The following is a 26,810-nucleotide window of genomic DNA, read 5'->3' as shown; positions in this document are numbered from 1 at the left end:
CAAAAAAGAAAGCAAGAAAAAAGAAAGCACAATTGTTTTACTGAAATTCGTCTGACACTTCAACAATTTCTCTAGTATGAATTTTGATATTTTTTTTTAATTTTTACTGTTTGAGGCAAAAAATTAAAAATAATTAAAACCTTATGAAAACTTCATGCTAATCGACTTTCTTGAAGATAGCAAAACAATTCGACCAAAATAGGCAGAAAAATATTGTTTTACGAGCATCAATGACAACAATCCATATCTTTAGAAAACAAATGCTCTGAAATTTTCTGACAAGTTTTTTTTGCATTTTTGATTGCAGAGTGGATTTGTTTATTCGAGTTTCGCTGCTTCGAATGTCTACTAATTCGAATGCTCACGAATTCGAACGTGTTCAAATTAAAAAGTAGTCAAACGTCAAAACTGAGTTGTAAAACTAATGTTTACATTTCGCCCCCTTAATTCGTTGATTTCCGAGCACGTGTTTCCTCGCTTTTGACAGCTGTCGGTCGTTCCAATCAGCGAATTTGAACGCCGCCCATTCGAATTAGCGAATCCTGCTGTATAAGTTCCTCCATACAAATCTTTATACTACACTCAAACTCCGATGGTTTGACCCCAACTGTTGTCAAACGAACGGGGTCACTTTTTAGTTTGACACTCATTTTACACGGAGTTCACACACACTACCTAACGTTTGTTTTGATAGTGTACGTGAGCGCCGTGTAAAAAGTGATAGTTCGTCACTTTTAGTTTGACTTTGACCAACTAACGGGACACAAAATAAAAAAGTGTCTAATGAAAAAGTGACCAACCACCGGGGGTTGAGTGTATTTTGACAGCTGTCCAAACAAAAATCCTATCAAAACATTTTTTTTATTTGGTGTCTTAGGCAAAATTCGTAACAAACGGTTACCTAAACTTGAAAAAATAACTGATTTTGATTATAAAATTTTACACAAAAAGAATTGCAAAAAAAGCAATTTTTGAATAAAATATTTTAGGATGCGTTTCAGATTACCTAAAATGCCATCTAGGTGAGAATTAATTTCGCAGTGTTGCCAACTTAAAAAAAAAACTGTATAGAATTCAACATTATTCTCAATCTCTTCCTCTCCCTCTTTCGCCAGGTTCTCCATCATCAACCTCACCAAGCCGGACAGTCTGTACAAGGAGGGCATGCGGCCGCTGATGTACTCCACGCTGGACGCCGAGTACAACCACCTGGGGTGGCAGCGGTGCGGCGAGAACATCGCCTACTTCCGGAACGACACCGACAATGGGTAAGTTTATGAAGAAGGCGAAATCTTAGACTTCAACAATCTTGGAGGCATTCCTGTCAATGGTCAACTCATGCTATAAAACGTATTTTTTCGACAGCTACAACCACAGCAACTACCACCACCGGCCGCTGGACGACGACGACGACGAGTTCGTGGGCAACGCGTCCTTCACGCTGTCGTTCAACATCGAGTTCCGGTACGACGACGACACGGTCTTCTTCGCGCACAGCTACCCGTACACGTACAGCGACCTGCAGGACTACCTGATGGGCATCCAGCGCAATCCGGTCAAGTCCAAGTTCTGCAAGCTGCGGCTGCTGTGCCGCTCGCTGGCCGGCAACAACGTGTACTACCTGACCGTGACGGCGCCGTCCACGCACGACGATGACAATCAGAAGGTAAGTTGACAGCTTCAAAGTGTCAAAATTAAGCCCGGTGTAACCTTGACCGTACCGTGCCGATGACGTCCACGGTCCAGCGGCGCACCGGTTTTATAGCGTCAAATAAAATCCGGAACATTGAAAACAGCTGTTTTTAGCGGGGTGTGTTCTATTTTCGTCACACAAAAACAAACAAACGTGTGACACACACGTCGCGTCGTGTGCACCAAATCGCGCTGTCAAACTGGGCGTGAAACGAAGGAATCCATGCTGTCTTGTCACTTTGTTGATTTGGAAAAGCGCGACACTGACTGACAGGTGGAACTTTTTGTTGCGTATCGTTCCGATAGGGGCGGTAGTGTTTGACGTTTTTCACGTAAACGCATCTTTTTCATTAATGTTACGAAAATATGTGACAACCAGACTAGATCGATTAGTTTTGGCATCGACTGAGAGACAATTACCACCGTCACCGGCATCGTCTTGTTCCGCACGATTCAACCTTTGACAGCGCGAGCTTTGGCATGCCACCAGAAATCACGTGAGAATTTGTCACATAGTTGGGCGTCTTTTGCCGATGACACAATGAAGCTGAGGTATCTTGGGCTAGGGTGGTCACCAAAAATTAGACAAATTTTAACAATAAACAAGCAAAACGTTCAAAATTGCGACCGCCTGTCAAAGTGACAGCTGTCAGCTGTCCCATAATGGCGTTTAAGCGTGCCATAAAATCTTTGTACCACCCTAGGCACCCGCCAATCAATCACTCGACGGCTAAATGACCGAATCAATTACCTACGGCGGAACGAAACAGTTCTATTTTGGGGACGCGTGCCAGCCGACTGTCACAAAAGATTGTTCAGCGTAATCACGGACCCCCCCGGCATGATCTAACGCCAAGTTCAAGCCGATGATTACAAACAGGTAGTCACGACGACGATGCGGAAACCGAAATAGCCCGCGCGACTGATCGCGTGCTTCTGCCAGCTGTGTGACTGACTCTATTTTCGTCTCCCTATTTTGGTTCTATTTTGCAGAAGAAGAAAGCGGTAATCATCAGCGCACGTGTTCATCCTGGCGAGAGTCCTTCGTCGTGGATGATGAAGGGCCTCATGGACTTTATCACCGGTGATTCATACGTGGTGAGTTGCGGTCGCCATTATGGCGAGCGGTTTGACGTTTGGGCTTGCCATAATGGCATATCAGACGTTGAGCCGTGTGGGAACCGTTTTGACGTTTAACCTTCATTATGGCATGAGCTAAATCTTTGTTTACTTTTTCTACGCACAGGCGAAGAAGCTTCGCCACAAGTTTATCTTTAAGCTAGTGCCTATGCTCAACCCGGACGGCGTGATCGTGGGGAACACCCGGAGTTCGCTGACCGGGCGCGACCTGAACCGCCAGTACCGGACGGTGATCCGGGAGACGTACCCCTCGATCTGGAACACGAAGGCCATGATTAGAAGGTGAGTTCCTGAAACAGGATGTTTCCAGATCCAGATTATCCCAATGATTCCGGATAACTGTCAGTTTGATCCGGATTATCCAAACAAATTATTTAGAACCGTTTTCGACCAAATCATTTATTAGAAAACAAATGTTATCAAGGCTATCCTGATTATCCGGTTGATTCGGATAACCTGAGGTTTGATCTGGATAATTTTCTAGTTTATGCGAATGATTTGAACATTGTTTTATGATTGGAGAGTTGTCAGAATGAAACAAATGGCTATCCGGATTATCCGGTGGATCTGGATAACGATCTATTTGACCGGGATAATCGTTCAGCTGCTCCGGATAGTTATCCGGTTTATCCGAGCGAACTTCCTCAAACATTTCTTCTCAAATTCCTTCCAGACTGATGGAGGACTGCGGCGTGGCCATGTACTGCGACATGCACGCCCACTCGCGCAAGCACAATGTGTTCATCTACGGGTGCGAGAACTTGAAGCGACATCCGGACCGGCGGCTGCTGGAGCAGGTCTTCCCGCTGATGCTGCACAAGAACGTCGCCGATAAGGTAGTTTTAGACGCCATTTTGATTTCAAAGTCGGCCTAACCAATCGCCTTTCGGCAGTTTTCCTTTGAAAACTGCAAATTTAAGGTCCAGAAAAACAAGGAGGGCACCGGCCGGATCGTGGTCTGGGTGCTGGGCGTCACCAACAGCTACACGCTGGAGGCGTCCTTCGGCGGAAGCACCATGGGAGGTCGGGCAGGGACGCACTTTTCCACGGCGGTAAGTTTGCAGTTCCGAAACGCCTCACCGATCGCAGTGCCACAAAACGTCAAACTCCCCGATCTAACCTCAATGTCTGTTTTGTTTTGCTACGCAGGACTACGAGCACATTGGCCGGGCCTACTGCGAAACGCTCATGGACTACTACGACGACAACCCGATAAAAGTAAATTTCTTCGTCAAGCGGTTGAAGAAGTTGCGCAAGAAGGAGCGAAAACTGCGCAAAGCGCGCCGCAAGGCCGAACAGGTGGCCTGGTGGTGGCTCAATGAGAGCTAACTTAGCATTAGCGTCACCTTAGAGTTACACCGAAATTTGTTGTGCCTTTTGATACTTTTAAGTAAATTATACCCGTTGAGCTGGGGAACCGCAAAAGCCTGCTGCGGTGGTTGTGACGTTTTAGCGACGCCATAATGGCGCCGACATTTTGACAGCTCGATTATGGCGTGCGTGCCATAAAAGCTCTATCTATTTTTATCGAATTCAACCGGCAATACTAGAACTTCATTTTTCACCCGTGTTGTCGCTAGCATTTTTAGCTGTCAAAGTTCACCTTACTTCTCTAGACTTAACTTATCTAGTAACGTAAACAGAAACAAAAAAAAACGGAAATGAGGCCACACATTTCCGGCGCAGTTTTCTCTCGCTCTACTCGCAACCAAAAAACCAAAACACAAAATCGCCTACTATTCGTGCACATGCAGGCAGAGAAGTTCACCAAAACAAACAAACAAAAAAGCTACTACTTTTTAGAAATAGGCCAAATTTTTATAGCAGTATTTAAGTATCGCAAATTTACACACGTGTAAATAATAGCATTGACGATATTGGCTCCTTTCTAGTCAAAAAAAAAACAAACGCTGTGTTCACAAAATGCCTAAATTTATTAAAAACAAAGAAAATTGGAAAAAAGTATACAAACAAATTGTTTTAGAAAACTGTTTTTCGTGTCCATGCCAATCATTCTTCTGTCAGTTTGACAGCTCAAACGAGTGTTTTGGAGAAGTTACTCTCTTGGCCGTACAGTTTGTTTCGTGTTCACCCTGTCTCTCTCACCCACACACACACACTGGTCATCGTAAATCGTAAATGTAATTGGTTTGTCTTTTACTACAATAGTAGCGTAAATAATAGCATCTGTCACCATATAAGCAAACAAACACGACGTAGGACGTAACGACTGCACCAACTGGCACTATTTTGTTGATTCGGGGGCAGCGCGTTTTGAAGGATGACAGTTTTTGCTACAAGTTATTGTTTTTTGGAATTTTGATTTCAATTGTGATGTGAAAAATAAGTACGGAATTTGTGAATGTGCCCCAATTTGCCCACTCCTTACCTGATGTTAACAAAAACAAACAAATCTGCGTAAATTGCGATTGAAATATGTTTAATCTGATTACTTCGAGCAAAATAATGTTAAAGAATGGTAGTGGATTTGTAAACAAACAGTGCATCCCACTTTTTGCTCGAAATGATTCGTTTGACAGTTGCGTTTTGATTCCAAACATTGTCCTATGCAAGCATTGACATAACCAAACATTTCGGCACACTTAGCAAACGTCAAATCTGAACAAAATTGCTGCCGGCGCCTTTTCCGGATCACTTTCGGAGAAAATATAAAGCATTACTTTTGAAGGTTATGTCCTTTGCGTAATAATGAAAAAGGTAGTGAAACACAAAACAGTTTCATAGAACATGCTTTTAATTCAAACTCGAATCAAAACAAGCCCCGCAATCCCCAAACAACGACTACTCTCTACTAAACAACTCCCCACAAAAAAAACCCTAGATCCAATACCGCCAGCTCGTGTGCAAGTATCTGATGTCCATGCTGAATCTAAACCATCCGGACGCGGTCCCGCTCAGTATCGATGAGTGGCGCGGCCTTTTGGCCGAATACGTCAAACATCCCGTTCCCCGCACCCAGGAGGAGCTGGAGGCCAAAAAAGAAGAACAGGCGACCGAGTGGCGCATCAAGGAGGAAGCCCGCCGCAAGTACTTCCAACGGTGGACGTACAAGTCAGCACCGAAGCCGGTCCACTTCAACTGGCGCAAGTTTATGTGGGTCTCGAACAGCGGCACCACCATGCTGCCCCGTTGACAAGATCAGAAACTTTGCCATAATGGCTGACCGTTATTGTTTGACAGTTTGCGATGCATTGTTGTGTTCATTTGTTTTCGTTTTGTGTTAGGTTAGGCTAGGCGTTATTTCATAGTTTTTAAGCACACGATCATGCCTACAGTGTATTTTTTCATTTCAAACTCGAATCAAAACAAACTCCAAAACCCAAAACAACACCCTCAAATAAAAACACAGCGCGAATACCGTCACGTCGTGCGCAAGAACCTCAGAATCTTGCTGAACCTCCACGACCCGGACTCGGAACAGCCCTGCTCGGACGCGTGGAGACTGCGGTTGGCCGAGTTCACCCGGGTACCAGTCCCATGCCCCGTAGAGGAAGCGACCGTCAAGCACTTGGAAGCGGTTCTGGAGCGTGGGCAACGCTCCATGGAGAAGGTCCGGCGACAGGTCGCCACTCGGCGGTACATCCGGACGGCCCTGCCGGCCCCGCGACCCTTCCACTTCAACTGGCGCAAGTTCATGTGGAACTCGAACAGGGGATCCAACATGCTACCCAAGTGACGCCACGATTGCCATAATGGCCGACACTTTCGACAGCTCACTGCCATAAAATTGTTTTGTTTGTTTTTGTTTTCGCTCGCATACTGTGTTAGGTTAGGGGTTTTTGCAGCATTCAGTCATGCCTACTTCGTTTTTCTTTCGTTTCAAACTCGAATCAAACCAAAACAACACAATCAAACAAAAACACAGCGCGAATACCTAAACATCGTTAAAGAGCACTGCAAGGTTTTGTTTGATCTGCACGACCCGGACTCGTTTAAGCCGTGCCCGAAAGCATGGCGACTGCGCATGGCCGAGTTCCTCCAGATACCGATTCCATGCCCCGAAGAAGACGAAACGCAGTTCGACACGGAACTCCACATCGTGCGCAATAACCTCAAATTTTTGCTAAAGCTACACGACCCAGACCTGGAACAGTCTTGGCGGCTACGTTGGACCGAATCCAGCCGGATCTCGGTTCCATGCCCGGTGCCGGAGGTGCAGATCAAACACGTAAAAGCGGGGTGGGAGTATGTGGAAGTGGAACGCACCAACAGGAAGCGGCGACGAGTTGTCACCAAGCAGGCGACGCTACCGGCTCCGCGGCCGTTCAACTTCGACTGGCGCAGGTTCTTGTGGTGCTCGAACACGGGAACGAACATGCACTTCAAGTGACGCAACGATTGCCATAATGGCCGACACTTTGACAGCTCGATGCCATATTATTGTTTTTGTTTTGTTTTGTTATTGTCCGCGTGCTTAGTTTTAGGGGTTAGGATCGACAACATTATTATAGCAAACTAGTTCGTATGAAAGCACACAAACAAATCTACAGCTATTCTTTCATTTTCAACATGACACCACAACGTAAACAATCACACAAACAGAGGAAGTATCGGGCAATCGTACGCAAATACCTCATGTTTCTGATGAACCTTCACAATCCGTACGCGGAACCGCCCTGTATGGAGGAGTGGCGCTGGCGTTTGGACGAATTCGCCCAGATTCCCGTGCCGCGCACCAAGGAGGAAAAGCTGGCCAAGAAGGAAGAGGAGATCGAGCAACGGCGGGCGCGCATCGAGGAGGAGAACCGCTTGCGGGCCGAAAGAATCCACCTGAAGCCGACCTTCCGACCGCCACCTCGGCCAAAGCGGATCGCCTTCAACTGTTCAAAGTTCCTGTGGATCTCGAACCGTGGTGCGCCCATGCTACCCTCTTAATGACAGCGCAGAATGCCATAATGGCCGACACCCACGTTGACAGCTCTGTCTCAGTGTTGTTTGTTGATAATCCTGCGTTTTGCTTACGTTTGCGTGTTATTGTTTGAGGTTAGGGCTACAAAAGAAGCCCGACTGGCGCAGGTTCTTGTGGTGCTCGAACACGGAACGAACATGCTACTCAAGTGACGCAACGATTGTCATTATGGCCGACACTTTGACAGCTCGCTGCCATATTATTGTTTTGGTTGTTTTGTGTTTGTCCACGTGCTTAGTTATAAGGGTTAGGGTCGACAACATTATTATAGCAAACTAGTTCGTATGAAAGCACACAAACAAATCTACAGCTATTCTTTCATTTTCAACATGATACCACAACGTAAACAAACACACAAACAGAGGAAGTATCGGGCCATCGTGGGCAAATACCTCACGTTTCTGATGAACCCTCATAATCCGTACTCGGAACCGCCCTGTAAAGAGATGAGGCGCAGGCGTTTGGACGAATTCGCCAAGATTCCCGTGCCCCACACCAAGGAGGAAAACCTGGCCAAGAAGGAAGAGGAGATTGAGCAACGACGGGCTCGCATCGAGGAGGAGAACCGCCTGAGGGCCGAAAGAATCCACCTCAAACCGACCCTCCGTCCGCCACCTCCGCCAAAGCGATTCGCTTTCAACTGTTTAAAGTTCCTGTGGGTCTCGGATCGTGGTGCGCCCAACCTACCCTCTAAATGACAACAGCGCGGAATGCCATAATGGCCGACACCCACGTTGACAGCTCCGTCTCAGTGTTGTTTGTTGATAATCCTGCGTTTTTGCTTACGTTTGCGTGTTATTGTTTGAGGTTAGGGCTACAAAAGATCCCAAGCAGTCAGTTGCGCGTAGAATAATTCGGTTTCCTTTGCTTTCCATTTTTCCAAAAACAAAACTGTACACAACCTCCCTCCTCCCTTGCGCCATAAACGAAACGAATGCTTGCTATAAAACCGAACCCCAGCGACCGTACCACAAGAAGGCGCACCAGTGCCTTCGCTTCATCTTCAATCTGGCCAATCCGGACTCGAACCCGCCCTCGGACGAGGCCATCGAGCGCCGGATGGCGTACTTTCGGTCGATTCCGATTCCACGGTGCAAGGAGGAGCGCGAGGCCCGCAAGCTGGAGCGGGTCCCTCGCAAGCGTATCGTGCGTCGCGTGGTCAAGATCGTACGCAAGGTCGTTCGGGAAACTCCAGAACCGGAAGAGTTCAAGTGTAGTTTGATATTCGATTCGCTGTACCAGTAGAGTTGTTCTGTAGAAACGAGTTTAAATAAATAGCTTTGGTGTGCACCCCACGAGTGAGTCTCTCTTTTGCTTTTTGATTTTGCACCGATGCACCACTCCCTTGAAGGTCCGCCGAACTGAGTCTTTGCTTCCCTTCCCCCCGGCGCCGCCCATGCTTTCCCCCTCTTGAAGGAGAAACTCCGGATGAAGATTCTGACCCGGCTGTCGAAGGAGGGTTCCAGCGCGGAGGAACCGCTCAACATCCCGCTGTCGGACTACTCGAGCGACGAAGGCGACACCAGCACGAGCAGCTCGGAGGATGAAGGTTAGGTTTGCTGCTATAAAAAAGTGACAGCGGTGGGCTTCCACTAACTTGCTATAATTACAGCCGGCAAAGACAGCATGGCGGAACTGGAGGGACCGTGCTGTTCCTCGCTCAAGGTGCCTCCTTCCTCACCCGTGCTGCCGCAAAAGTTCAAAGGAAACAAAAAGGTAAACAAACGCAGCCATTATGGCAAACCCCCTTTTTTGACAGTTTAAGCTTTTTTTCCCCCAGGGCAAAAAGCAGAGCCGCACGCCGACCCGGCCGTATCGGCGCCGATCGCGCAGCGCCCACCGCATCGTGCTGGACATCCCGACGGCGGAACCGGCCAGCGACTTTTTCGACTTCACCTCGGACGACGAGGAGTCGCCGTCGGCGCCGTGGGGTGGCCACCCGATGGCCGTGTCCGACACGGAGAACACCGTCAAGCGCAACTTCCGGCGCTGGCACAAGTGCCGCGCCTCGGACCGCATCCGGAAGCTGACGGCGCTGGGCTGCGAGACGCAGTACCTGATGCCGCCGGAGTTGATCGTGCGGTCGGCCGCGAGCCGGTACCTGTCCGAGGAGGACGAGGACGACAAGAACAAGATGGTGATGAGCATCATCAAGGAGTTTCCGCCGATCATCAACAAGGAGCGCAGCTGGCAGGGGTTCAACCGGGCGGATAGGTGAGTCTGAGGAGTGGGGGAGCTTATCTAGATCAAACCAAAGCCTGGAAGCGTCTTGGTTTTAATCTGGTTTGATACGATCGGAATGTAATATTGATTAAGGTGATACGGGAAGGCACGATCCGGATCCGGCAGATCTAGATCAGATTAAATTTAATTCTAATTGGATCTGACCAGATTCTACCTTAACACAATCGCCAACCAAATAAGACCTAGATGAATACAACCCGAATCCGACAGATCTAGATGAGTTTTTAAATATCTAGGTCGGATTCAGTTTGAAACCAGTTGGATCACGGGATTGAAACTCGTCTGAAAAACCTGTATCATTTTCTCAATCAAAACGGTGGCGCCGCGTGGTGGTAGCTGCCCTGTTTATTACACTGTGAAATTATCCATGGCTAATCCAAGGAACCAAAAGGTGACAACATAAATGTCCGCCCAAAAGGGGTGCTGCAAAAAACTTTTTATTTAAAAAAAAAATTCCTGACAAATCAGCAACGAATTACAAGTTTGATAGTCGAACTACCCTTAAAAGTTGGTTTCGTTATTTGTTTTTTGCAAAACCGCATATTTTTTAACAAAAGTGCCAAAAATATTCGTAACTACCTTTTGCCTCTTGGTGGCGCTTTGTGTTAGTATGTGTGTGGTCGATATTTGCGGACGTGCACGCAGAACACAGAACAGTGAGAACTAGCGAAAATGCCTCACAATCTTCTGATACAAGTCGCCATATTGAAATTGCTTGAAGATTCATATACTTGGTTGGATCCAATTGGAACCTAGCTTGACATGACATACTTTAATATGGTTTCACGAAGAATTTCACTTGGATCTTATCTAGATCAAGATAAATCGTTGGATAAATCATTCAATCGAAGTCTAGCTAATCAAAGTGAGTTCCAGATGAGTGCGATCATGATCCTGCAGATAGCAGATTACCAGTTTTTGAAGGTTTAGACCAGAGCCAGATTTAATCTGGTTGGACCCAATTGAGATCTAGCTGTTTTGTTTTGTTTTTTGATACATTTGGATATGAACAATAGACGCAATGTGATCAGGATTCAGCCAAATTTGGACACTATTTTTATTCGATTTCATTTAGAAACAATTATTTTAGGGAAGGAATAATTCAGTGTAGCATCCAGGAAACAATCGAAATTCGTCTAATCTAGACAAGATTTGAGATCCAACTTATCTAGCTCTATTTAGTCAAGAATTCAAATGAGATCTAGATAACTAACCAGAAAAATAAAGCAACCCTTTGAAATGAAAAAAAACCGTTCAGAACGAATTTATATGAATAAAATCAAGGACCAGTAGATCTAGATCAAAACAAACAAGCCTACTGGAAAAATCTAGCTCTATCAGGCTGGATTCTAGAAAATCACTATTAAACTAGCACTCTCTGTATATCGATCCAAGCTAATAAAATCAATTTCCAACTGATCTAGACAACATCTGTAACAAGCTGAACCCTTTTGAAGATTCTTGTTGAAATTCAACTTGATCATTTGTTAATACATATGAGATCCAGCTGATCTAGACAAGGCTCAAGTGTTTTTCGGGAAATATGTGGGCAGCATTCTTTTAGCTAAATCATAGTAAGTTTATCTAGACAAGATTAAACTATATTTTTGCAAGAGCAAGATCATATGAATCCTTGCAAAGGTTCCGGTTTATTTCAGCTAAATCTAATGGTAATTTTCAACAAAACAACTAAATGAGATCAGAATCTAGATGATCTAGACAAAATCCAACATGATTTGGTGATCTGTTTAGATTGAATCCATCTAACTGAATCAATGTAAGATTCCATGTAAAAGTCAGCTCTGTCAAAATTATTGGGAGGTTCTAGTCAAATCCCTAAAAGAACCCAGCTGATCTAGACAAAATTCAAGATTCTAAATTGTTCAGTTTTTATCTAGCAAACCCTTGCGGAATCCCAAAATTTGTTCAAGATAATTCCGCTAAATTTATCTAAATTGTCGATGAGTTCAGCTAAATAAAAAAAGATTTTGATGATCTAGACAAGATTATTCTGAATTAAATCCGTCTAGATCACACCAAATTCTCTGTCAAGTTTAAGTAAATTCTTGCTAGATTGATTCTTAGAATAGAATTATTTGAAAGTGATCTAGCTAGTTTTACTTATCGGAATTCTCGCACGAGTCCAGCTAAATAACAGCAGGATTCAGATGATCTAGATAAGATTCAACTCGGTTCGTTTGTTTTAAATCCAACCAACAGAATCAAGGCAAAAGTCAGATTGAATAGTTGATCTGTTCAAGTTCTTCAGATAATCAATTTAATATTAGCATTGTAGAGTTTGAAAGAAATTTATTCAGAACTGATTAGATCTCAGAATTGTTAAAATAACATGAAAAATATAAAGAGTTCATGTTGAGGTTCATGTAAAACACGGTAAAATTAAGTTTTCTTCAAATCAACCAATCGGAAAGACATTGAAAGCAATGCATTGTATAGACAAGATTCAAATCGATTTTTGGAGAAGCGAAGATTAGAGTACCTAAAGAAAAAGGATACTGAATCCTAAGAAAATCCAAGTAAATTTAACTAGAAGTGTCAAATAAAACGTGACCAAGCTACGATTGATCTAGAGCGGTTAAAGCTAAAGCCGAGCAAAAATTGTACATCTAGCTGAATTTTATAAGGGGAACTAATATAATCCGCTGGAAGTATTTGATAATGGAGATTCACCTATATGTTGAGATGATTCTTCTTATCTAGACAAGTCTAGCATGAGCATAGGGCGAATCCGGATAAAATGCATTGATACATTGCCATATTGAGGAAAGTTATGTTGATTAGAAACTGATCTAGATCATTATCTGGAGAAAATAATAAAATTTAAAAAAAAAACAACTTCCAATTTTATGTTTACAGGCATCGCGACCTCATGAAGGCCATCAGCCCGGACCACTTCCAGGGCCACAGCCACAGCGCCCTGTCGCTCAAGCGGTCCATCTGGACCGGAACGCAATCGGACGGGTACGTCAACGAGGCCATCTTCAACAACTCGCGCCCGCTGTCCTGGGGCGTTCCGCCCGTCCTCGTCAAATCGACCTACTTTGACAACGAAGCTCTACTGACGTAAGTCGGCTCAAACATAACCTTAAAACTCGACGCTGACCCTTAATTTTCAGTGCCTGCTCGCAAAAGCTGGCCGCCTGGAAGGACGAAAAGCGCTCGATGAAGGAGAAACACCACAAAAGTATGTCCCGGCTGCAGGCGGCGGCGGCTGCCGCTGCCGCAGCTGCCGGATCGTCCTCCTCCAACAAGGAGAACCGCTCGTCGACGGCCGGCAGCGGTACGAAGCTGAAGCTGTCGCTCGCCGAGCAGTACAGTGCCGCTGGGAAGAGCAGCCGGCAGTCGGACAAGAAGCAGCAGAACGATGGCGAAACGGCGACGACGACGAGTGGGATCGCCAAAGTGAGGAGGAAAACGAGGTGAGATGGCAAAGAATCAGATTTTTAATCTCATGAAGTTCGATATGTCGGATGATAGGGGTTTTTTGTCATATTCCGGAAGTGTCCCCAAACGGCCACCGAAAACCGGTTCCGGAGTGGCCATAGATTTTCATATATTTCAATAGGTTTCAAACAAAAAAGTCACGTTGGCCGTTCTTTGGGTATCCTGGAACCGGTTCTAGATTAATCGGAACTTGCCAATAAGACTTCCGCAATATATTCCATTCATTTCTTTTTTTGTATGTTTTTAGTAAGCTTTTTGGATCATTTTCAACTATCATAGACGAAATGGTATCGAATATACATCAGGGTGCCCACCAGATTTCGATTTTCAATTTCCTCGTTTTTTCCCGGTTTACTCCCGAGTCCAAAAGAAATTTCCCGGAATGTTTTTAAACCAAATTTCTATGTTTTTTAAGATACGTTAGTATCAACATACTTTTTGAATGCATATTTGGTTCACAGTTTGATTCCTAAAGAAAGCTTTCAAATATCTTGAGAACAAAGTAAGCAAGTTGTATTGCTTATTGCGAGATAAAATCACGTTTCTCTTTCGCTGTGAGTGACAGGAGATTATTGCCGCCTATCTACCGCAGAGTAAAAATCAGCAAGTTGAACTGAAATTCTACGTTGATTTGGCTGTCAACTTGATTTGTTTTGAATATTTTCCAAAAAGTCAGCTGAAAACTCAAGGCAACCTTTGACAACAGCCAAAAATTTGTTCTGCGGCTGTCATGCGACCATTATCTTGCGGTCGTATCACCGCGCGTGAAATCTAATTATTGACGCCCGCAGTAATAAATGAATCCGTTTTTATCTGTTTCAAATCCAAACCACTAATTTCCCTAATGATTGGGATTTTTCATCATCATGCTCTACAAATTTTACAAACTCAAAATAAAACAAACGTTTTTATTTTTTAATATAACATAAATTATTATTAGAAAGCAGGAAATGGGATTCACAAGAAAATATTTGAATTCAAGAAGAACGATTCTTCCAAGAATGATCAATTCCTGTGAATTAATTATTATTGGCTTAAATTATGCGAGTACTTTTCTTTTTAAAAGTCTTTTTGCATCATTAGTCCAAACACAGCAGTGCAGGAAAAGTGCCATACAAATGTAAAAAAACGGTACCTTGAAACTTTTTTTTATCGATTTATTATCTTTGGTAAGTTAATACATACATTGATGGGATAAACTTGAAATTGGGATTTTTCGAAAATATTTTTTACAAAAATAAAAATTTATGAAACCCAAAACACAAAATGATAAAAATCGTAAAAAATGACCGTCCTGCGATTTTTCCAACCATACATAAGGTTGATACTAATTTTATTCAAAGTTTTTTTCGCCCCCTTCAAAGTTGCCCCGAAAAATCAGGGGCAAAAAAATTTTTTTTTTTTTTTTCAAAAAACATCAAAATGAGAATTTAAGTGCAATCTGTTAAAAGTGCATTCCCTTGCGTTTAGAATCATTTTTAAGCATGATTGTGGTGATTTAATAATCTCTTGAATTTTTAAAAATTTTCGATCTTTAGTATCGCAAAAAGTTTTTTTTTTTTTTTCGTTGACATTTTTGTTTTCGTCAAATCTTACATTTATTGAAAACTAATGATTGCAAAATAACTGAACTAGTGTAAAATGCATTTTAAACACTTTTTGAATTGAAATTCAAAGCCATAGTTTTAGACTTGTTCTTCAAATATTTATATTGTTTGTGTTTTTTTTATATTGTTGAAATGGTCAACGTAGTTTCTTCAAATCAGTTTTCATAGTAAAGCTTCAAAATAAAATGTACATATTTCTTTATTTATTTTAAACTATATACTGAAAATTGACTTTTTCATTTCCTCGGTCCGAACCTGGTCACAGCGCCTAAAAGGACCTAATAAAAAAAAGTTAAGAATAAAAAATAAACTGTAGATTTGGAAGGTGGAAGGTGATGTAATTTTACCTCAATTGGGTCCTAAAGCCCCATGTAAATTTTTATGTACAACGGTAAAAAACACGATCAAAAACCCAAATAAAGTCCGTTGTAAGAAGCTGCGAGGGTAATTTTTACAAATTGATTTAAAAATCCATTTTAAATCCTTTGAGGTAGTTCAATGTGTCATAGTACTCAGAAAAATAAGCTTTATCGATGTGAACAATAATATCGAAAATTTAGGCTTCATTTTAAACCCAATTCAGAATGGAAAAGTGGCAAAACACTGGAAAAGTGGTGAATTTACTTATTTTTGCTGACATTTCCAGATATAATATTTCCATACAGTGTACATGACAGCTCGTTCCAAGGGAACCATAGTTGATCCATCGTAAAATGTTGTCTTGTTAATTAATTTATTTATTTAATGCATTTATATAAAAAAGGTGACAGAAACGGGTTGTCAAAACTAACTCTCGTTTGTTTATATCTGTTTAGTTTATGGTTTCACCTCAAACTAAACAGTCAAAAAGTGTTAAATAAACGAAAAAAAACGAAGTTGACTTTATAGGTGTCGGCCACCATTGCTAGTACCAACCACTAGTGTCTTCCTTTTAAACTACAGTATGGCCCATAAAAAATGCGACATTGTTATTAGGTGTAAATCGGGACTTTTTTTACTATTTATGATGTATGTAGCATGTGTACATGTTAAATAGGTTCAAAACAAACAATCAATGCCTTTAAAACTATTCCCTTAGCATACAATAAGTTACAGCTCATTGAAATTTATAATTTTACAATTTGCTCTACGCCCAGGCTATATAAAGAAAAACATGCTTTTTTCATGTTGGTCGATCTGGATAGCCTATTATGGTATTTTTATGGACTAAAAAGTATGCAGCCTTCAAGGTTACTGTTTTTGAGAGTTGTAAGAGTTAGTTCCACCGAATTTTACGCATTCTATTTACCACACCCAAAAGAAAAATATATCTCAAAATCTGCAACATTGGATTTGCTGCAGAAAATGTCACATTTTATAACATTTTTTGCAGCAAGCCCGTAGATCGGTTTTGCCCGCTTGTACAAATTTCAGCGATCTGCAGTTCTCACCAACACATATAATGTTGGCCCGTCCCCGAGCAACACTCCAAAGAGAAGCATATGTTGGTGCTCTTCCACTCACTTATCATCAAGCGTCCATGGCGCGGTGGTAGCGTGTCGGATCAATAACCAAGAAGTTGGTGGTTCAATTCTCGTTCTGTGAAGGGTTTTTTTTGTGAAATACAACCAAAAGCCGTCGGTAATGTCGATAATTGTCGGTAACGGGCAAAAATGTCATGCCCCTATATCGCAAAAAATGCATGAGGACAGTTTTCATGCAGATTCTGATATACTTTCATGCCGCCATGCATCACAATCATGCGACTGCCGGTTGGGTGCAGTTATAGTAAAATAGTGAACTTTTCAAAAATATCCCGATTCTGAAAATGCATCAATTTTTGGGAGTTTGTGTTTCAACGAAAAAAACAAATGCCTCTAATGATGGTAATTGATACTAACAGATGCTCTGATGTGACTTTTAACAATGTAGAGTCGCTGGGCACGCTTTTGAGCCATCGACAACGATTTTAAGTTATTGATTTATTTTGACAGAATCACACAAAATAATAACCAAAATTTCATTTTTCACACAAATTACCAATTTTAACAAAATTAAAAAACTTCGTTGATTGGGCGTATTTCTAAAGATGCTTTCGGCACATTGTTGGATATTTTAAACTGTTTCGTTTTTGAAATATAAATTATTTAATTAGGGTAAATATTGTTCCAAAAATACATTCATAATTGTAGACCGCCTGTACACAGTTTTGGTGAACTGCAAAAAACTACCATGACGATATCTTCAAAACATACTAAACTAACACCATAATACAAAAAAAAACAGATTGTTAAATAAATTTAAGAATGGCACCACTTTTTCTGTGAAAAAATGCACATGTCGCATTTTTTTATGGGCCATACTGTACAAGGACTTCGCCGCCCTGGGCTCCTAAGTGTTTGAGTACGGCACGGGGCGACGGCGCCGGATACCCATATTTACACAAAGAATTTTTGGAGCGCCCGTCGCGGGATTCGAACCAGCAACCTCTGGGTTGTGAGTCCAGTGCGCGGTCCGATTGATCCACACGGGCGGACAATGTTGTTCGACAACGACGCGTTGGAAATTTGTAATTTTACCAAAACTATTGTGTAAAAAGTTAAATTAAGTAGAAAAGGATAAAAATTTCACTTAGTCGATATTATTTTCACAGGTTTCTGATGCACACATTTTTCATGGGAGATCTTGAAAGCGAATGATAAATAGCTCAATTAGAAGTGAGCAAACAAGTTTCTATCAAAAGTTGTTTGCAAAATTAAGAAGCTGCTTTTTTTCTGGTGTCATTTAGTATCCTTGGAAACGAACTTGATTTTGAATAAATGTGAATCAAAGCTTTTTTTTTTTACTTTCATTTTTTAAAGGGTTAAAATGGATGAAAATAAACATTTTTATGCATGTTTCTATTGTGAAATTGTCTCAGGAACACGAATATGATAAAATTATCACCAGAAAATGGGATTTAAGGGGTCTCCCGAGCAAAAATTGACAACCAAAATATTCACTAAAAGTTAAAGTGTCTATTTAATATGTTAAACTGCCTTACCCAAAGCGGTCTCAGTCTCAGATGGTAGTTCCAGATGTCCCCTACAAGCTGCAGGTCGATCCGAGTTGATATCTGGATGGAACACTTTTTTATTTCAGTTTGAAAATTATGCTATTTTTTCACTAAAATGCCAATAACTCCCTTTAGAATTAACCAATTTGGATGCTCTACCCTGCATTTTGTTGCATTTTTGAAGCCCTTTAAGATGCATTTTGAATTTTGAAATTAAATTGAATTTTGCCTAAGTTACAGCCTTTTTAAGATTTTTTACGTTTTTGAACCTTCAAATTTGTGTCCGGATTTGCCCCACTTCCCGTTGACCTAGAGTGCTCATATTTTGGCCAGATGCTAGTTATATATGTACAAACAACCCCTGAAAATTTCAGGCAGATTGGTGCGGTCGATGCGAGATGGGTATGCTTTGCTCGTGGACTCGCTCTTAAATAGTGAAAATCAGCATATTGGATGGAGATGGGAGCGAGTGCTTTACTTGTCAAAAATACGAGAATTTTCCCTGTAATATCGCTTTTTTTGCGTGAAGCTGGGCCATTCCATTAAAAAAACAACTTGTTTCATTTTGTAGACCATCTCACACGTTTGACCCTTTTTTCGTTTGCCGATTTTCTTAAAATGTATTCATAAAAGTTAAGAAATGGCGAGATGAAAATTTCAAGTATTAAAAATCCTTTTTTTCATGTAATTTTATCTACATTATCGAGTAAAAAAGTTAAATTACATAAAAGAAGAGATTACAAAAGAAAAATATGAAAAGTTCATAAATTTATGATGTTTTTCACACATCTAGAGTGATGAACATATGAAACACAATAGCTTATAGGACATTTAAAAAAAACTCTAGGCATAATCTTCCATGAAAAATGTGTAATTTTACGTCAGAAGCTGATAAAAGTACATCGGCGACACGACATTCAATTAATATCATGTTTTCCTCTTTTTTTCTCGAATTGATTGACTAGCTTTATTTTTATATCTTGGACGTTGGTGAAATGTCCTTAAAATGGAAATAGAAGCAAAAGGAGAAATTTAAAAACTGTCAAACGCATCAAAGACGTGAGTTTTTTTTTTTTGTTTTCCAATGGGCATTTCGGTTAAGTTCACTGCGACCACCTGAGAAGGCTATCTTTTGGGATGTACCCTGGTTACTGGCCATGCTACAAATTCCTCTTATCCATGGGATCGGAAGACGAGGGGTTTTTTTTGCAGACATGGTTTATCCCAATTCAGCGCGATACAATCGATGAACTGTATGATCTTCTTCGGATGGGTGTGGTGCCATACATCGTACGGCGTAAGCAGGTGCGATCCAAAGAACCGCAACCTTCGAGACACAAGTGCTCCGCAAAAGCAGAGTAAATGTGCCGAGCTTTCTAGCTCAGTTAAACAAAAACGACAGAGGTTGTTAGGCCACATGCCGATTTTGTGCAGGTGATATCTAGCAGGACAATGTCCTGTTGGAAGCCCTGCGAGTATTCGTAGTTCCCTACGGTTTGAGGGCGGTATGCTCTTCGAAAGAAAGGGGGTCAAGAAGCATTACGAACGGCAGGACAAAAGAGAGGAATCGTTTTCTTGGGGCTTTTCTTCACCCTCCCTGGCTTGCTTTCGCTGACGCTGCTGCCCAATTAAAAATTTTCTTGACCGGTTTCTTCCGAAGTGCATACCTTACATTAAGCCAAGCAGTTTCTTGGCAATTGAAGGACTTGGAGTGATAAAAGTTTTAGCTTGTCTCAATCCACGCATCTCGCCCCAGATTGAAGCGATTTGCGATTGTCCCCAATTAGTAATTTCTTGCTTCACGGCACTTTTTGAGATTCCAAGAAACGGAGTTCATCAGCCATTTTGTTGCCTTCAACGCCGCAGTGCGGAAGGAAAATTCCTTGCAACTAAGCAAGTTTCTTATCTCTTTCCCTCTTCCCCCACAGATCCACCCTCAACAAGATCGTCGAAAAGGCCGAACTGATCACTCACCTGTCGCGCAGCGCTCGCTCCTCCGGCACTCACTCGCGTCGAATTTCCGCGGCCGGTTTCCTCAGCACAACCACCAACAACAACGGTTCCCCCCGCAAAGCCACCAGCACTAGCAACCTACTCGCCGCCGCTGCCGGCTCACCCTCAACCCCACTGCTAGTCTCGAGTCAATCACTGCGGACGCCGAACCACGACCCGTCCACCACCAGCACCGCTCGTTCCGGTCACCGGTTCCGAACCGGCGGAATCGTCGTGACCGCGGCACAGCCTCTGCCGAAGCAGCGAAGAGCGCACCTGCGGAGTGGCCTCACCGGCGCCCGGACCAGCAACAACTCGCCCACGAAACTGCCCACACCGACCACGACCACAATCGATATCCAGCTGACCACACTCTGCTCCGAGACGGAATCTGAAAAAAATTTGAAAATCATTAGCAGCAAGAAGCACAAGAAGAAGCGGACTGCCGGCGGAACGGGAACGGGTGGGACCGGTTCCAGGGACAAGTCGACGATCAAGATTCTGACCTGACCCTGGGGCGGCGGCCACCGTTGAGTCCGGTTCCGGCAACTGTATTTGATTTGATTTGTGTTTTAATTTGGTGAAAATTTTTCAGTAGGAAAGTCTTATCAAAAAGAGCAATAAACAAGCAAAAAATAGTTTTAGAAAACTGTGAAATTGAACCACTTTTCCCAGTGTTTTACCTAACGCTTAGTTCTGAAGACTGTGCGGTTCCCGAAATCACCAGCAAGACTGTTACACAAATCGCACACCAAACATAAGCCACTTAACTTTGAACAGATTAAAAAATGCTGAAACACACAGTTCTACGACAAAAATTTGCTTATCGCGCACAGGAAAATATCGAATGTTTATTTTTTGTAACCTGACGTTTTGGAAGTTTGGATGTCAAGTGAAATTGTGGGAAGTTCGTGAATTACGCACATATTTGACAGAAATTATGTCTTATTTTAATTTGACTTTTCCCTTTCAAAATTTTCCAATTTAATTTGAAAAATAAATTTGAACAAAAAATAAACCAAACACAACGTAAATGTTACGTCATCCTTGAACGACCCCCTCTTATTCGCACTCTTTTGACTCGTTTTCCTGCCGAAAGGGGGTGGGGCGGAGTTGGGTGGGTGGTGCTGGTGTGAAATTAGAACCAAAATAGTCCACGTGCGAAACGAGAGCATGCTGCAGGAGAGAAGAGAGGGGTGAAGTGCCGCAGAGAGCAACAGGGAGAAATGTCAGATGGTGGCGGCTTCACAGAAAGCTTCACCGCGGCAAGTAACGGAAACTGTTGTGAGGGCGAGAGCGTTCGGTGAAATGTTTCAACCCGGAAAGAGAGTAACGGGACAGCGGTGATTAAAGGGTAATTCTCTCAAGAATGAGCAAATTATTTATTGGATTTTTTTTTTGTTTATTTTGGATGAAACTATGGGAACTCCAAACCAAATAAGACGTTTAGCATAATCAGTCCGTCTGTACAAGTCTTCTTACAATTTTGACAGATGTCCATACAAAAAGGAAAAAAATTAAAGATCTTTACCTCGAGAACAAACTTTCTGATCGATTAGGTGTCTTCGGCAAAGATGTAGGTATTGCTAAAATCACTCTTCTGAAAAACAAGATAACCATACGCTAAGGTGAAAACAAATAAAAATCAAATATATTGTGGATTTAGTTGGTATACCTATAGCTATAGCTGGATTTTCTGGCATCTTCTCACGGTTATTGGAAACGGTCGTGTATATACCTAGGGGTTCTTTATTGGTTTCGCTTCGCTAGGAGACGGTGATTTTAGCGGATTGCAGACTGGATTTTCGCCATGTGATGTGATGATTATCTAAGCCCAAGTTGCCTAAGAATCGATAGTTGGGAATAGAACAAATTCCACCTGAACCAGATTCTCACCACCATGGCAGCCGTCCATTGCCGGCCGCTCCCATCTCCACCGCGCACCAGGGACAAGGAAAGGGATTTGGAAGACGGGAAGTGTTGATGCTCCACTTGTTTAAGGGGTCAAGGGCAAGTCACCACGGTGTCCCCAAGTAAGTTTCGCTTGGAGTTGGACGGTTTTTGGGAAGGTGAATGGTCTGAGGATCCACCCTAGGCGAGTGGTAACGATCGTTGCATTGTTGTTCGAATTCTTCGTAAGTTCTCATTTCAGACCTAGGGGTTCTTTATTGGAGTGAAAAAGTTCAAGTCAAGCAAAACATTGTAAAACGACCGAACACATAATTCAAAACAATGAGAAAAACGAGGATGAAATCTGCGGTTGGTTTTTCAATTCCTATTTCGGACATAATTGGCCAACTGTGATTATCATTCAAATAAAATGCGTGAAACTAGATGTGTTATGCATCCCCATATTCATTTTGAGGCAAAAAGGTGATTATTCCCGAGAAAATTGATGAAAAAATAACATAGGCCTAAAAAAAAGTTATCAACATGCGGGATCGGATTAAGCCCTTTGCGTTTTAGAGCCTTTGTAAACATTGGCGTGTTTCATTTTCCATTTGGGCCCTATGTCAAACGACCAAACACGACGGCAGGATTTGTTTTTGTTATTGTTTTGTTTTTTGGCCTCGTAGGCCAATCCAAAACAAATTTCGTTTTCGTGTTGGGCCGTTTGAATCAAAAATATATTTTCGCTCGTTTATTTATTATCGCGTTTTTTCTTATAATTTCTGTTCTACATCGAGTATTCCTGCATTCCAAAGGGTAAGTTCTAACTTTTAGTATTTTAAAGTGCATACTGAAGTTCTTTTTTTTGCAGGAAAGTTTGTGATCCTTAGATGGCTAAAAAAGCCCACCAATTTGGATAATTATGGCCGGTAGGTGCTCCAGGAAAAAGGGTGAGGATATTTGTGGAAGAAATAACGTCGTACGATGCCGATGGAGGCGATTGTTGCATTCGCATGTTGCAGCCAAATCGCATGACTATTTTCGTCGAACCTGTACGTTGCCTACGGGTCGATGGCAACGACGGCTTGACCGGCTACAACCAGGAGGAAAAGGAGTCATCGGTGCGAATGTACTTAAACGGGTAGATTCATCGGAACTTGCGACATTGAATAGCAAAGAAATGGTTTATCTAATAAATTTATGTAAATAGTTCGTGTTTATGTTTCTTTAAAAAAACAGAAATTGACTAGAATCATAGCGATGCACGTCTTTAGGGAGTGTAGGAATTGGCCAGAAATACTGGGAAATATTTAATTTGAATAAATCTCTGTTAGTGGAAAGGTTAATTCGTTAATTGGAGACGTCGCAGGTGGTGTTCGAACGTGGAGGATTTCGTCCGGATCAGTCGAGGTGGCCCGGTTAAGTTTGTCAAAGGACGAAGAACACGTGCAGCTGCTTCTGGTAGCAGTTTCTTCCCAAAAGTTGCCTTTATCGCTTCTTTACCAATACCCTCCTCCTCCTTGTCGAAGCAGTCACAGTCACCTGAGTTTATGATCGCGTCCGAGGGCAGCATGTTCTCGTTTCAAACACTGACACAACTGCCACTCCGGATCAATGTTCCGGCGACGAAAATTTAATGATGGTGCTCGTGCCGTCGGCCCCGCTCGTGTGGCCACCGTTTGTTCCGGAGCTGATCCCTGACGTAGTCGTTGGCGGGGATAGGTTCCACCCTGCTGATCTAGTGAACAAAGTACGTAGCGGAAGAGCTCCGCCTGAATAGAATACTCGAGGATTGATTGGAGCAAAACTCAGACGAGAGAACCGGTGCCTTGGTCGTTCAGGCTGTCGGAGAACCTGCCACTCATATGACACTGGAAACTTTCCATTTTGCAGGTGTCCTCTAAGAACCTAAAGCATGAATATATTTTTACCAAGCCGGTTCCGCTAGCAGACTTACACTTGGGCAATCTGAATAATCTTATTCGGTGGCATTCAAATTGCATTTCATTTAATTAAGTAAAACATCTCCAGAACCATGGGGAATCACATCTAGGAGGGAAGAATTGGCCAGAAATGCCTGGGATTTTTCATTTGGGTCAAAACAGCGATTTTAAAGCAGGTTTCGATTCTTGTTTGCAAACAAAATCTTGATTGTCCCTAGCCCAAACACGATCCCAAAACAAAACAACCCAGTTTTCACATTGGACCTTAGAATCAAAGGGTCTATGAGGATTTTGAATACAAACACAATGTAATTGACTTTGGCCTTATGTAAAATAGCGATTTTTCAAAGAAACATCACATTTTTAATACTTTTCTCGATATGTAGGGATAGTTTAACTCCCTTAGCATCGATTACAGAGAAAATCTGGTTTGTTTACATTTTTGACTTTGGTCATTTTACATTGTTTTGCTTGAGAGGGGGAGAGGTTTTGACATTTGTATGCCCGCCGCCTATTTCGTCGGTCGTTGAGCCATCGGTCGTTTCCAAGGACCGGGTCCAGCAAGGTACTGATTGTACCAAGGTCCTACTTGACTTTTTTTTGGTGATTTTTTATTTAACTTTTTGTCACTGAAACTTGATTTGCAAAAAAACACTATTTTTATTTTTTTTTATATTTTGATATAATTTCCAGGTTGTGCCAAAAATCTTTGACCGAGTTATGAATGTTTGAATCAATACTGATTTTTTTTAAAAATCGAAAAATCGGACGCTAAAATTTTTATTTCAAATTGAATGTTAGGCCCTTTTGAAATGTTAGTCTTGGTTTAAAATGTTTTCAAATATTTTTTTCGAAGAGATCGGAAAATTTCACGAATGTTTCATATTTTAACATTGAAAATCGGACCATTAGTTGCTGAGATATCGACATTAGAAAATGGTTGTTTGGGTGAGACTTAGAAAACATAAATTTTCCTGTTTTTGACATTTGCATGGCAATATCTCAGCAACTAAGGGTCGTATCAACAAAGTTCAAAAATGCAACATATAGAGAATTTTCGCAGCTTTTCAAAAACAATTTTTTTTAAAGTGGGCACACATGTGCACGAATTTTAAAAAAAGAAAAACTGCGACTATTTTCAAAAAAGTCACCTGAAAATGGATTTTACTTGAAAACGGTGCACTTAATCAAAATTTTACTGAAGTACTTTTTGATTGCAAATACGATTTTACATCGAAAAATGAAGTTAAAAAATTTGTGCGACCATTTTTTTTTCAATTTTTTGAAAAAATCAGTATTAATTCAAAAACTCATAACTCGGTCAAAGATTTTTTGCACAACCTGGAAATAAAAATCATAAACATAAAATCCAAAAGAACAGTTGGGCGACAAGTGACAGCTTCCGCCAGGAAGTCAGCGTGGATGTACCCCGGCGGGGTGTACGTGTTCAGATGCAGCATCGGAACGTTGCTTTTTTCGAGGACTGTGGTGGCGGCGTGAACTTCACTTAGAAAATTCTTGATTTGACATTTCAACATCAAGTGGTGCCAGTTCAGCAGAGAATATGCTGTGACAGGTCCGCGCGAGAATTGAGTACGCGCCGATGTGCGCGCACATTCCAGCACCATCGCGCACCCCGCGCACCCAATTTCACCCTGAACACAAACGCTTCTTCCAAAAACCGTGCGAAGAGTCTAACCCCTTGAGTAGGACCTTTTTTGTCAAGAAGGACCGTGAAGTTAATTTTTTAAATTCAATTAAAAATCCATTTTAAATCCTTTGCGATCGTTCAAAGGGTCATTGTACTCAGAAAAATAAGTTTTATCGTTATGAGCAATAATATCACAAATTTAAACTTCATTTTAGTACCCAATTACAGAGGATCGTGTGTTCTCTATGGCTATTTGGGCTGTTCATTGAAATTTCAGCAGGTTTTCATTTTCTGAAAATTTTAGCTGTGCACTAGGCTTTGCAGATTCCAGTTAATTTAACTGAATTCATTTATGAGAGATTGGTGTGTTCTGTTGTGTAAATAGTTTAAAATTCTGCAAAAATACTTCTGGAGTTTTTTTTTGAAAAGGTCCAATAAACCAAAATTTCGGGAAGCGAAAATTTTTAGCTGTCGTTTTTTCACCCTTTTTTTGTGAAAAAGTATTTTAACATTATGAAGATCAACGCAAAATTTCTGATGATGACCAGTGGAAGTTTTGGAAGCGGAGCTTTCGCGATTATCTGGACCAGCTCTCTTCAATTCCTCAAGTGTCGTCGTCGGATGAAATGGCAGTTTTGGCCAGATGAGGTCTGCGGTTCGGGCCCCCCCCTAGCTGCAGCCGTTGTTGGAGTGGTGATATTCGGAGTTAAGGAACACTTCCACTTAATTCGATCGGCCTGTTTTTTTCATCAAGAATTTGGGATCTGACGATCGGGACCCCACCCACCTGGCTGTGTCTTTTCAAGATTTGCTGTTCCTTGGTGAGAGCTTTCCATCATTATTTGCTATTTGACTATATTCCCCTTTATTATAATATAATATTATAAATTCAATAACCCTCCTACCCCTTTCTCACTTTCCCATTCCCCAATCCCAATTTCCCCAACCCCAATTTTCCCATTTCCACTTCCCCCCTAAAAATATAAATAATTGCCAATTTACACTAACACACCACACCCAACTTATTCGGAGCGTTTGGTACGGTATGTCCACGCATCCTTCCTCCCCTGTTGATTCTGTGAAATGTGGTCCGTTCACAGAATCTGTCTCTGCGGTTAATGCAACGCAGTAGGCCTGGCCGCTTTAATTTTTGCAATACATTTTCGGGGTAACTCGGATGTACTGCAATTATTACTATTGACAAGAAAGAACTTGGGGCGTA

At 42.0% G+C, this 26,810-nt stretch overlaps 2 protein-coding genes and 1 long non-coding RNA gene across 7 annotated transcripts in view; 2 read left to right on the top strand and 1 right to left on the bottom strand.

Annotated features, from left to right (window-relative positions):
* Positions 1–20,230, bottom strand: part of LOC120417486 (glutamine-dependent NAD(+) synthetase) — a 207,592-nt gene extending 187,362 nt beyond the window's left edge. For both annotated transcript variants that reach the window (XM_039579747.2, XM_039579823.2), the window contains exon 1: positions 20,087–20,230. The gene's annotated coding sequence lies outside the window, so the exon portion shown is untranslated. The remainder of the gene's footprint in view (positions 1–20,086) is intronic.
* LOC120417274 (cytosolic carboxypeptidase 2) overlaps positions 1–20,766 on the top strand; it is a 115,018-nt gene extending 94,252 nt beyond the window's left edge. For all 4 annotated transcript variants that reach the window (XM_039579342.2, XM_039579258.2, XM_039579414.2 and 1 more), the window contains exons 5-17: positions 1,116–1,268; positions 1,366–1,666; positions 2,686–2,790; positions 2,939–3,114; positions 3,506–3,668; positions 3,726–3,884; positions 3,982–4,050; positions 9,179–9,311; positions 9,375–9,478; positions 9,543–9,976; positions 12,884–13,090; positions 13,144–13,446; positions 20,041–20,766. In XM_039579342.2, the coding sequence (XP_039435276.1) occupies positions 1,116–1,268; positions 1,366–1,666; positions 2,686–2,790; positions 2,939–3,114; positions 3,506–3,668; positions 3,726–3,884; positions 3,982–4,050; positions 9,179–9,311; positions 9,375–9,478; positions 9,543–9,976; positions 12,884–13,090; positions 13,144–13,446; positions 20,041–20,614 (2,881 nt within the window). In that variant the 3' untranslated portion in view covers positions 20,615–20,766. The remainder of the gene's footprint in view (positions 1–1,115; positions 1,269–1,365; positions 1,667–2,685; positions 2,791–2,938; positions 3,115–3,505; positions 3,669–3,725; positions 3,885–3,981; positions 4,051–9,178; positions 9,312–9,374; positions 9,479–9,542; positions 9,977–12,883; positions 13,091–13,143; positions 13,447–20,040) is intronic.
* Positions 20,767–22,749: 1,983 nt separating this feature from the next.
* Positions 22,750–23,206, top strand: LOC128092451 (uncharacterized). Its single transcript, XR_008211781.1, has 2 exons — positions 22,750–22,810; positions 22,866–23,206. It is a non-coding gene; the product is annotated as an uncharacterized LOC128092451 (long non-coding RNA).
* Positions 23,207–26,810: the final 3,604 nt, after the last annotated feature.

This window comes from Culex pipiens, chromosome 1, assembly GCF_016801865.2.
Source record: "Culex pipiens pallens isolate TS chromosome 1, TS_CPP_V2, whole genome shotgun sequence".
Classification (NCBI taxonomy): domain Eukaryota; kingdom Metazoa; phylum Arthropoda; class Insecta; order Diptera; family Culicidae; genus Culex; species Culex pipiens.
Note: the sequence above shows the minus strand (reverse complement) of the source record. Positions and strands in the feature narration are given on the sequence as shown.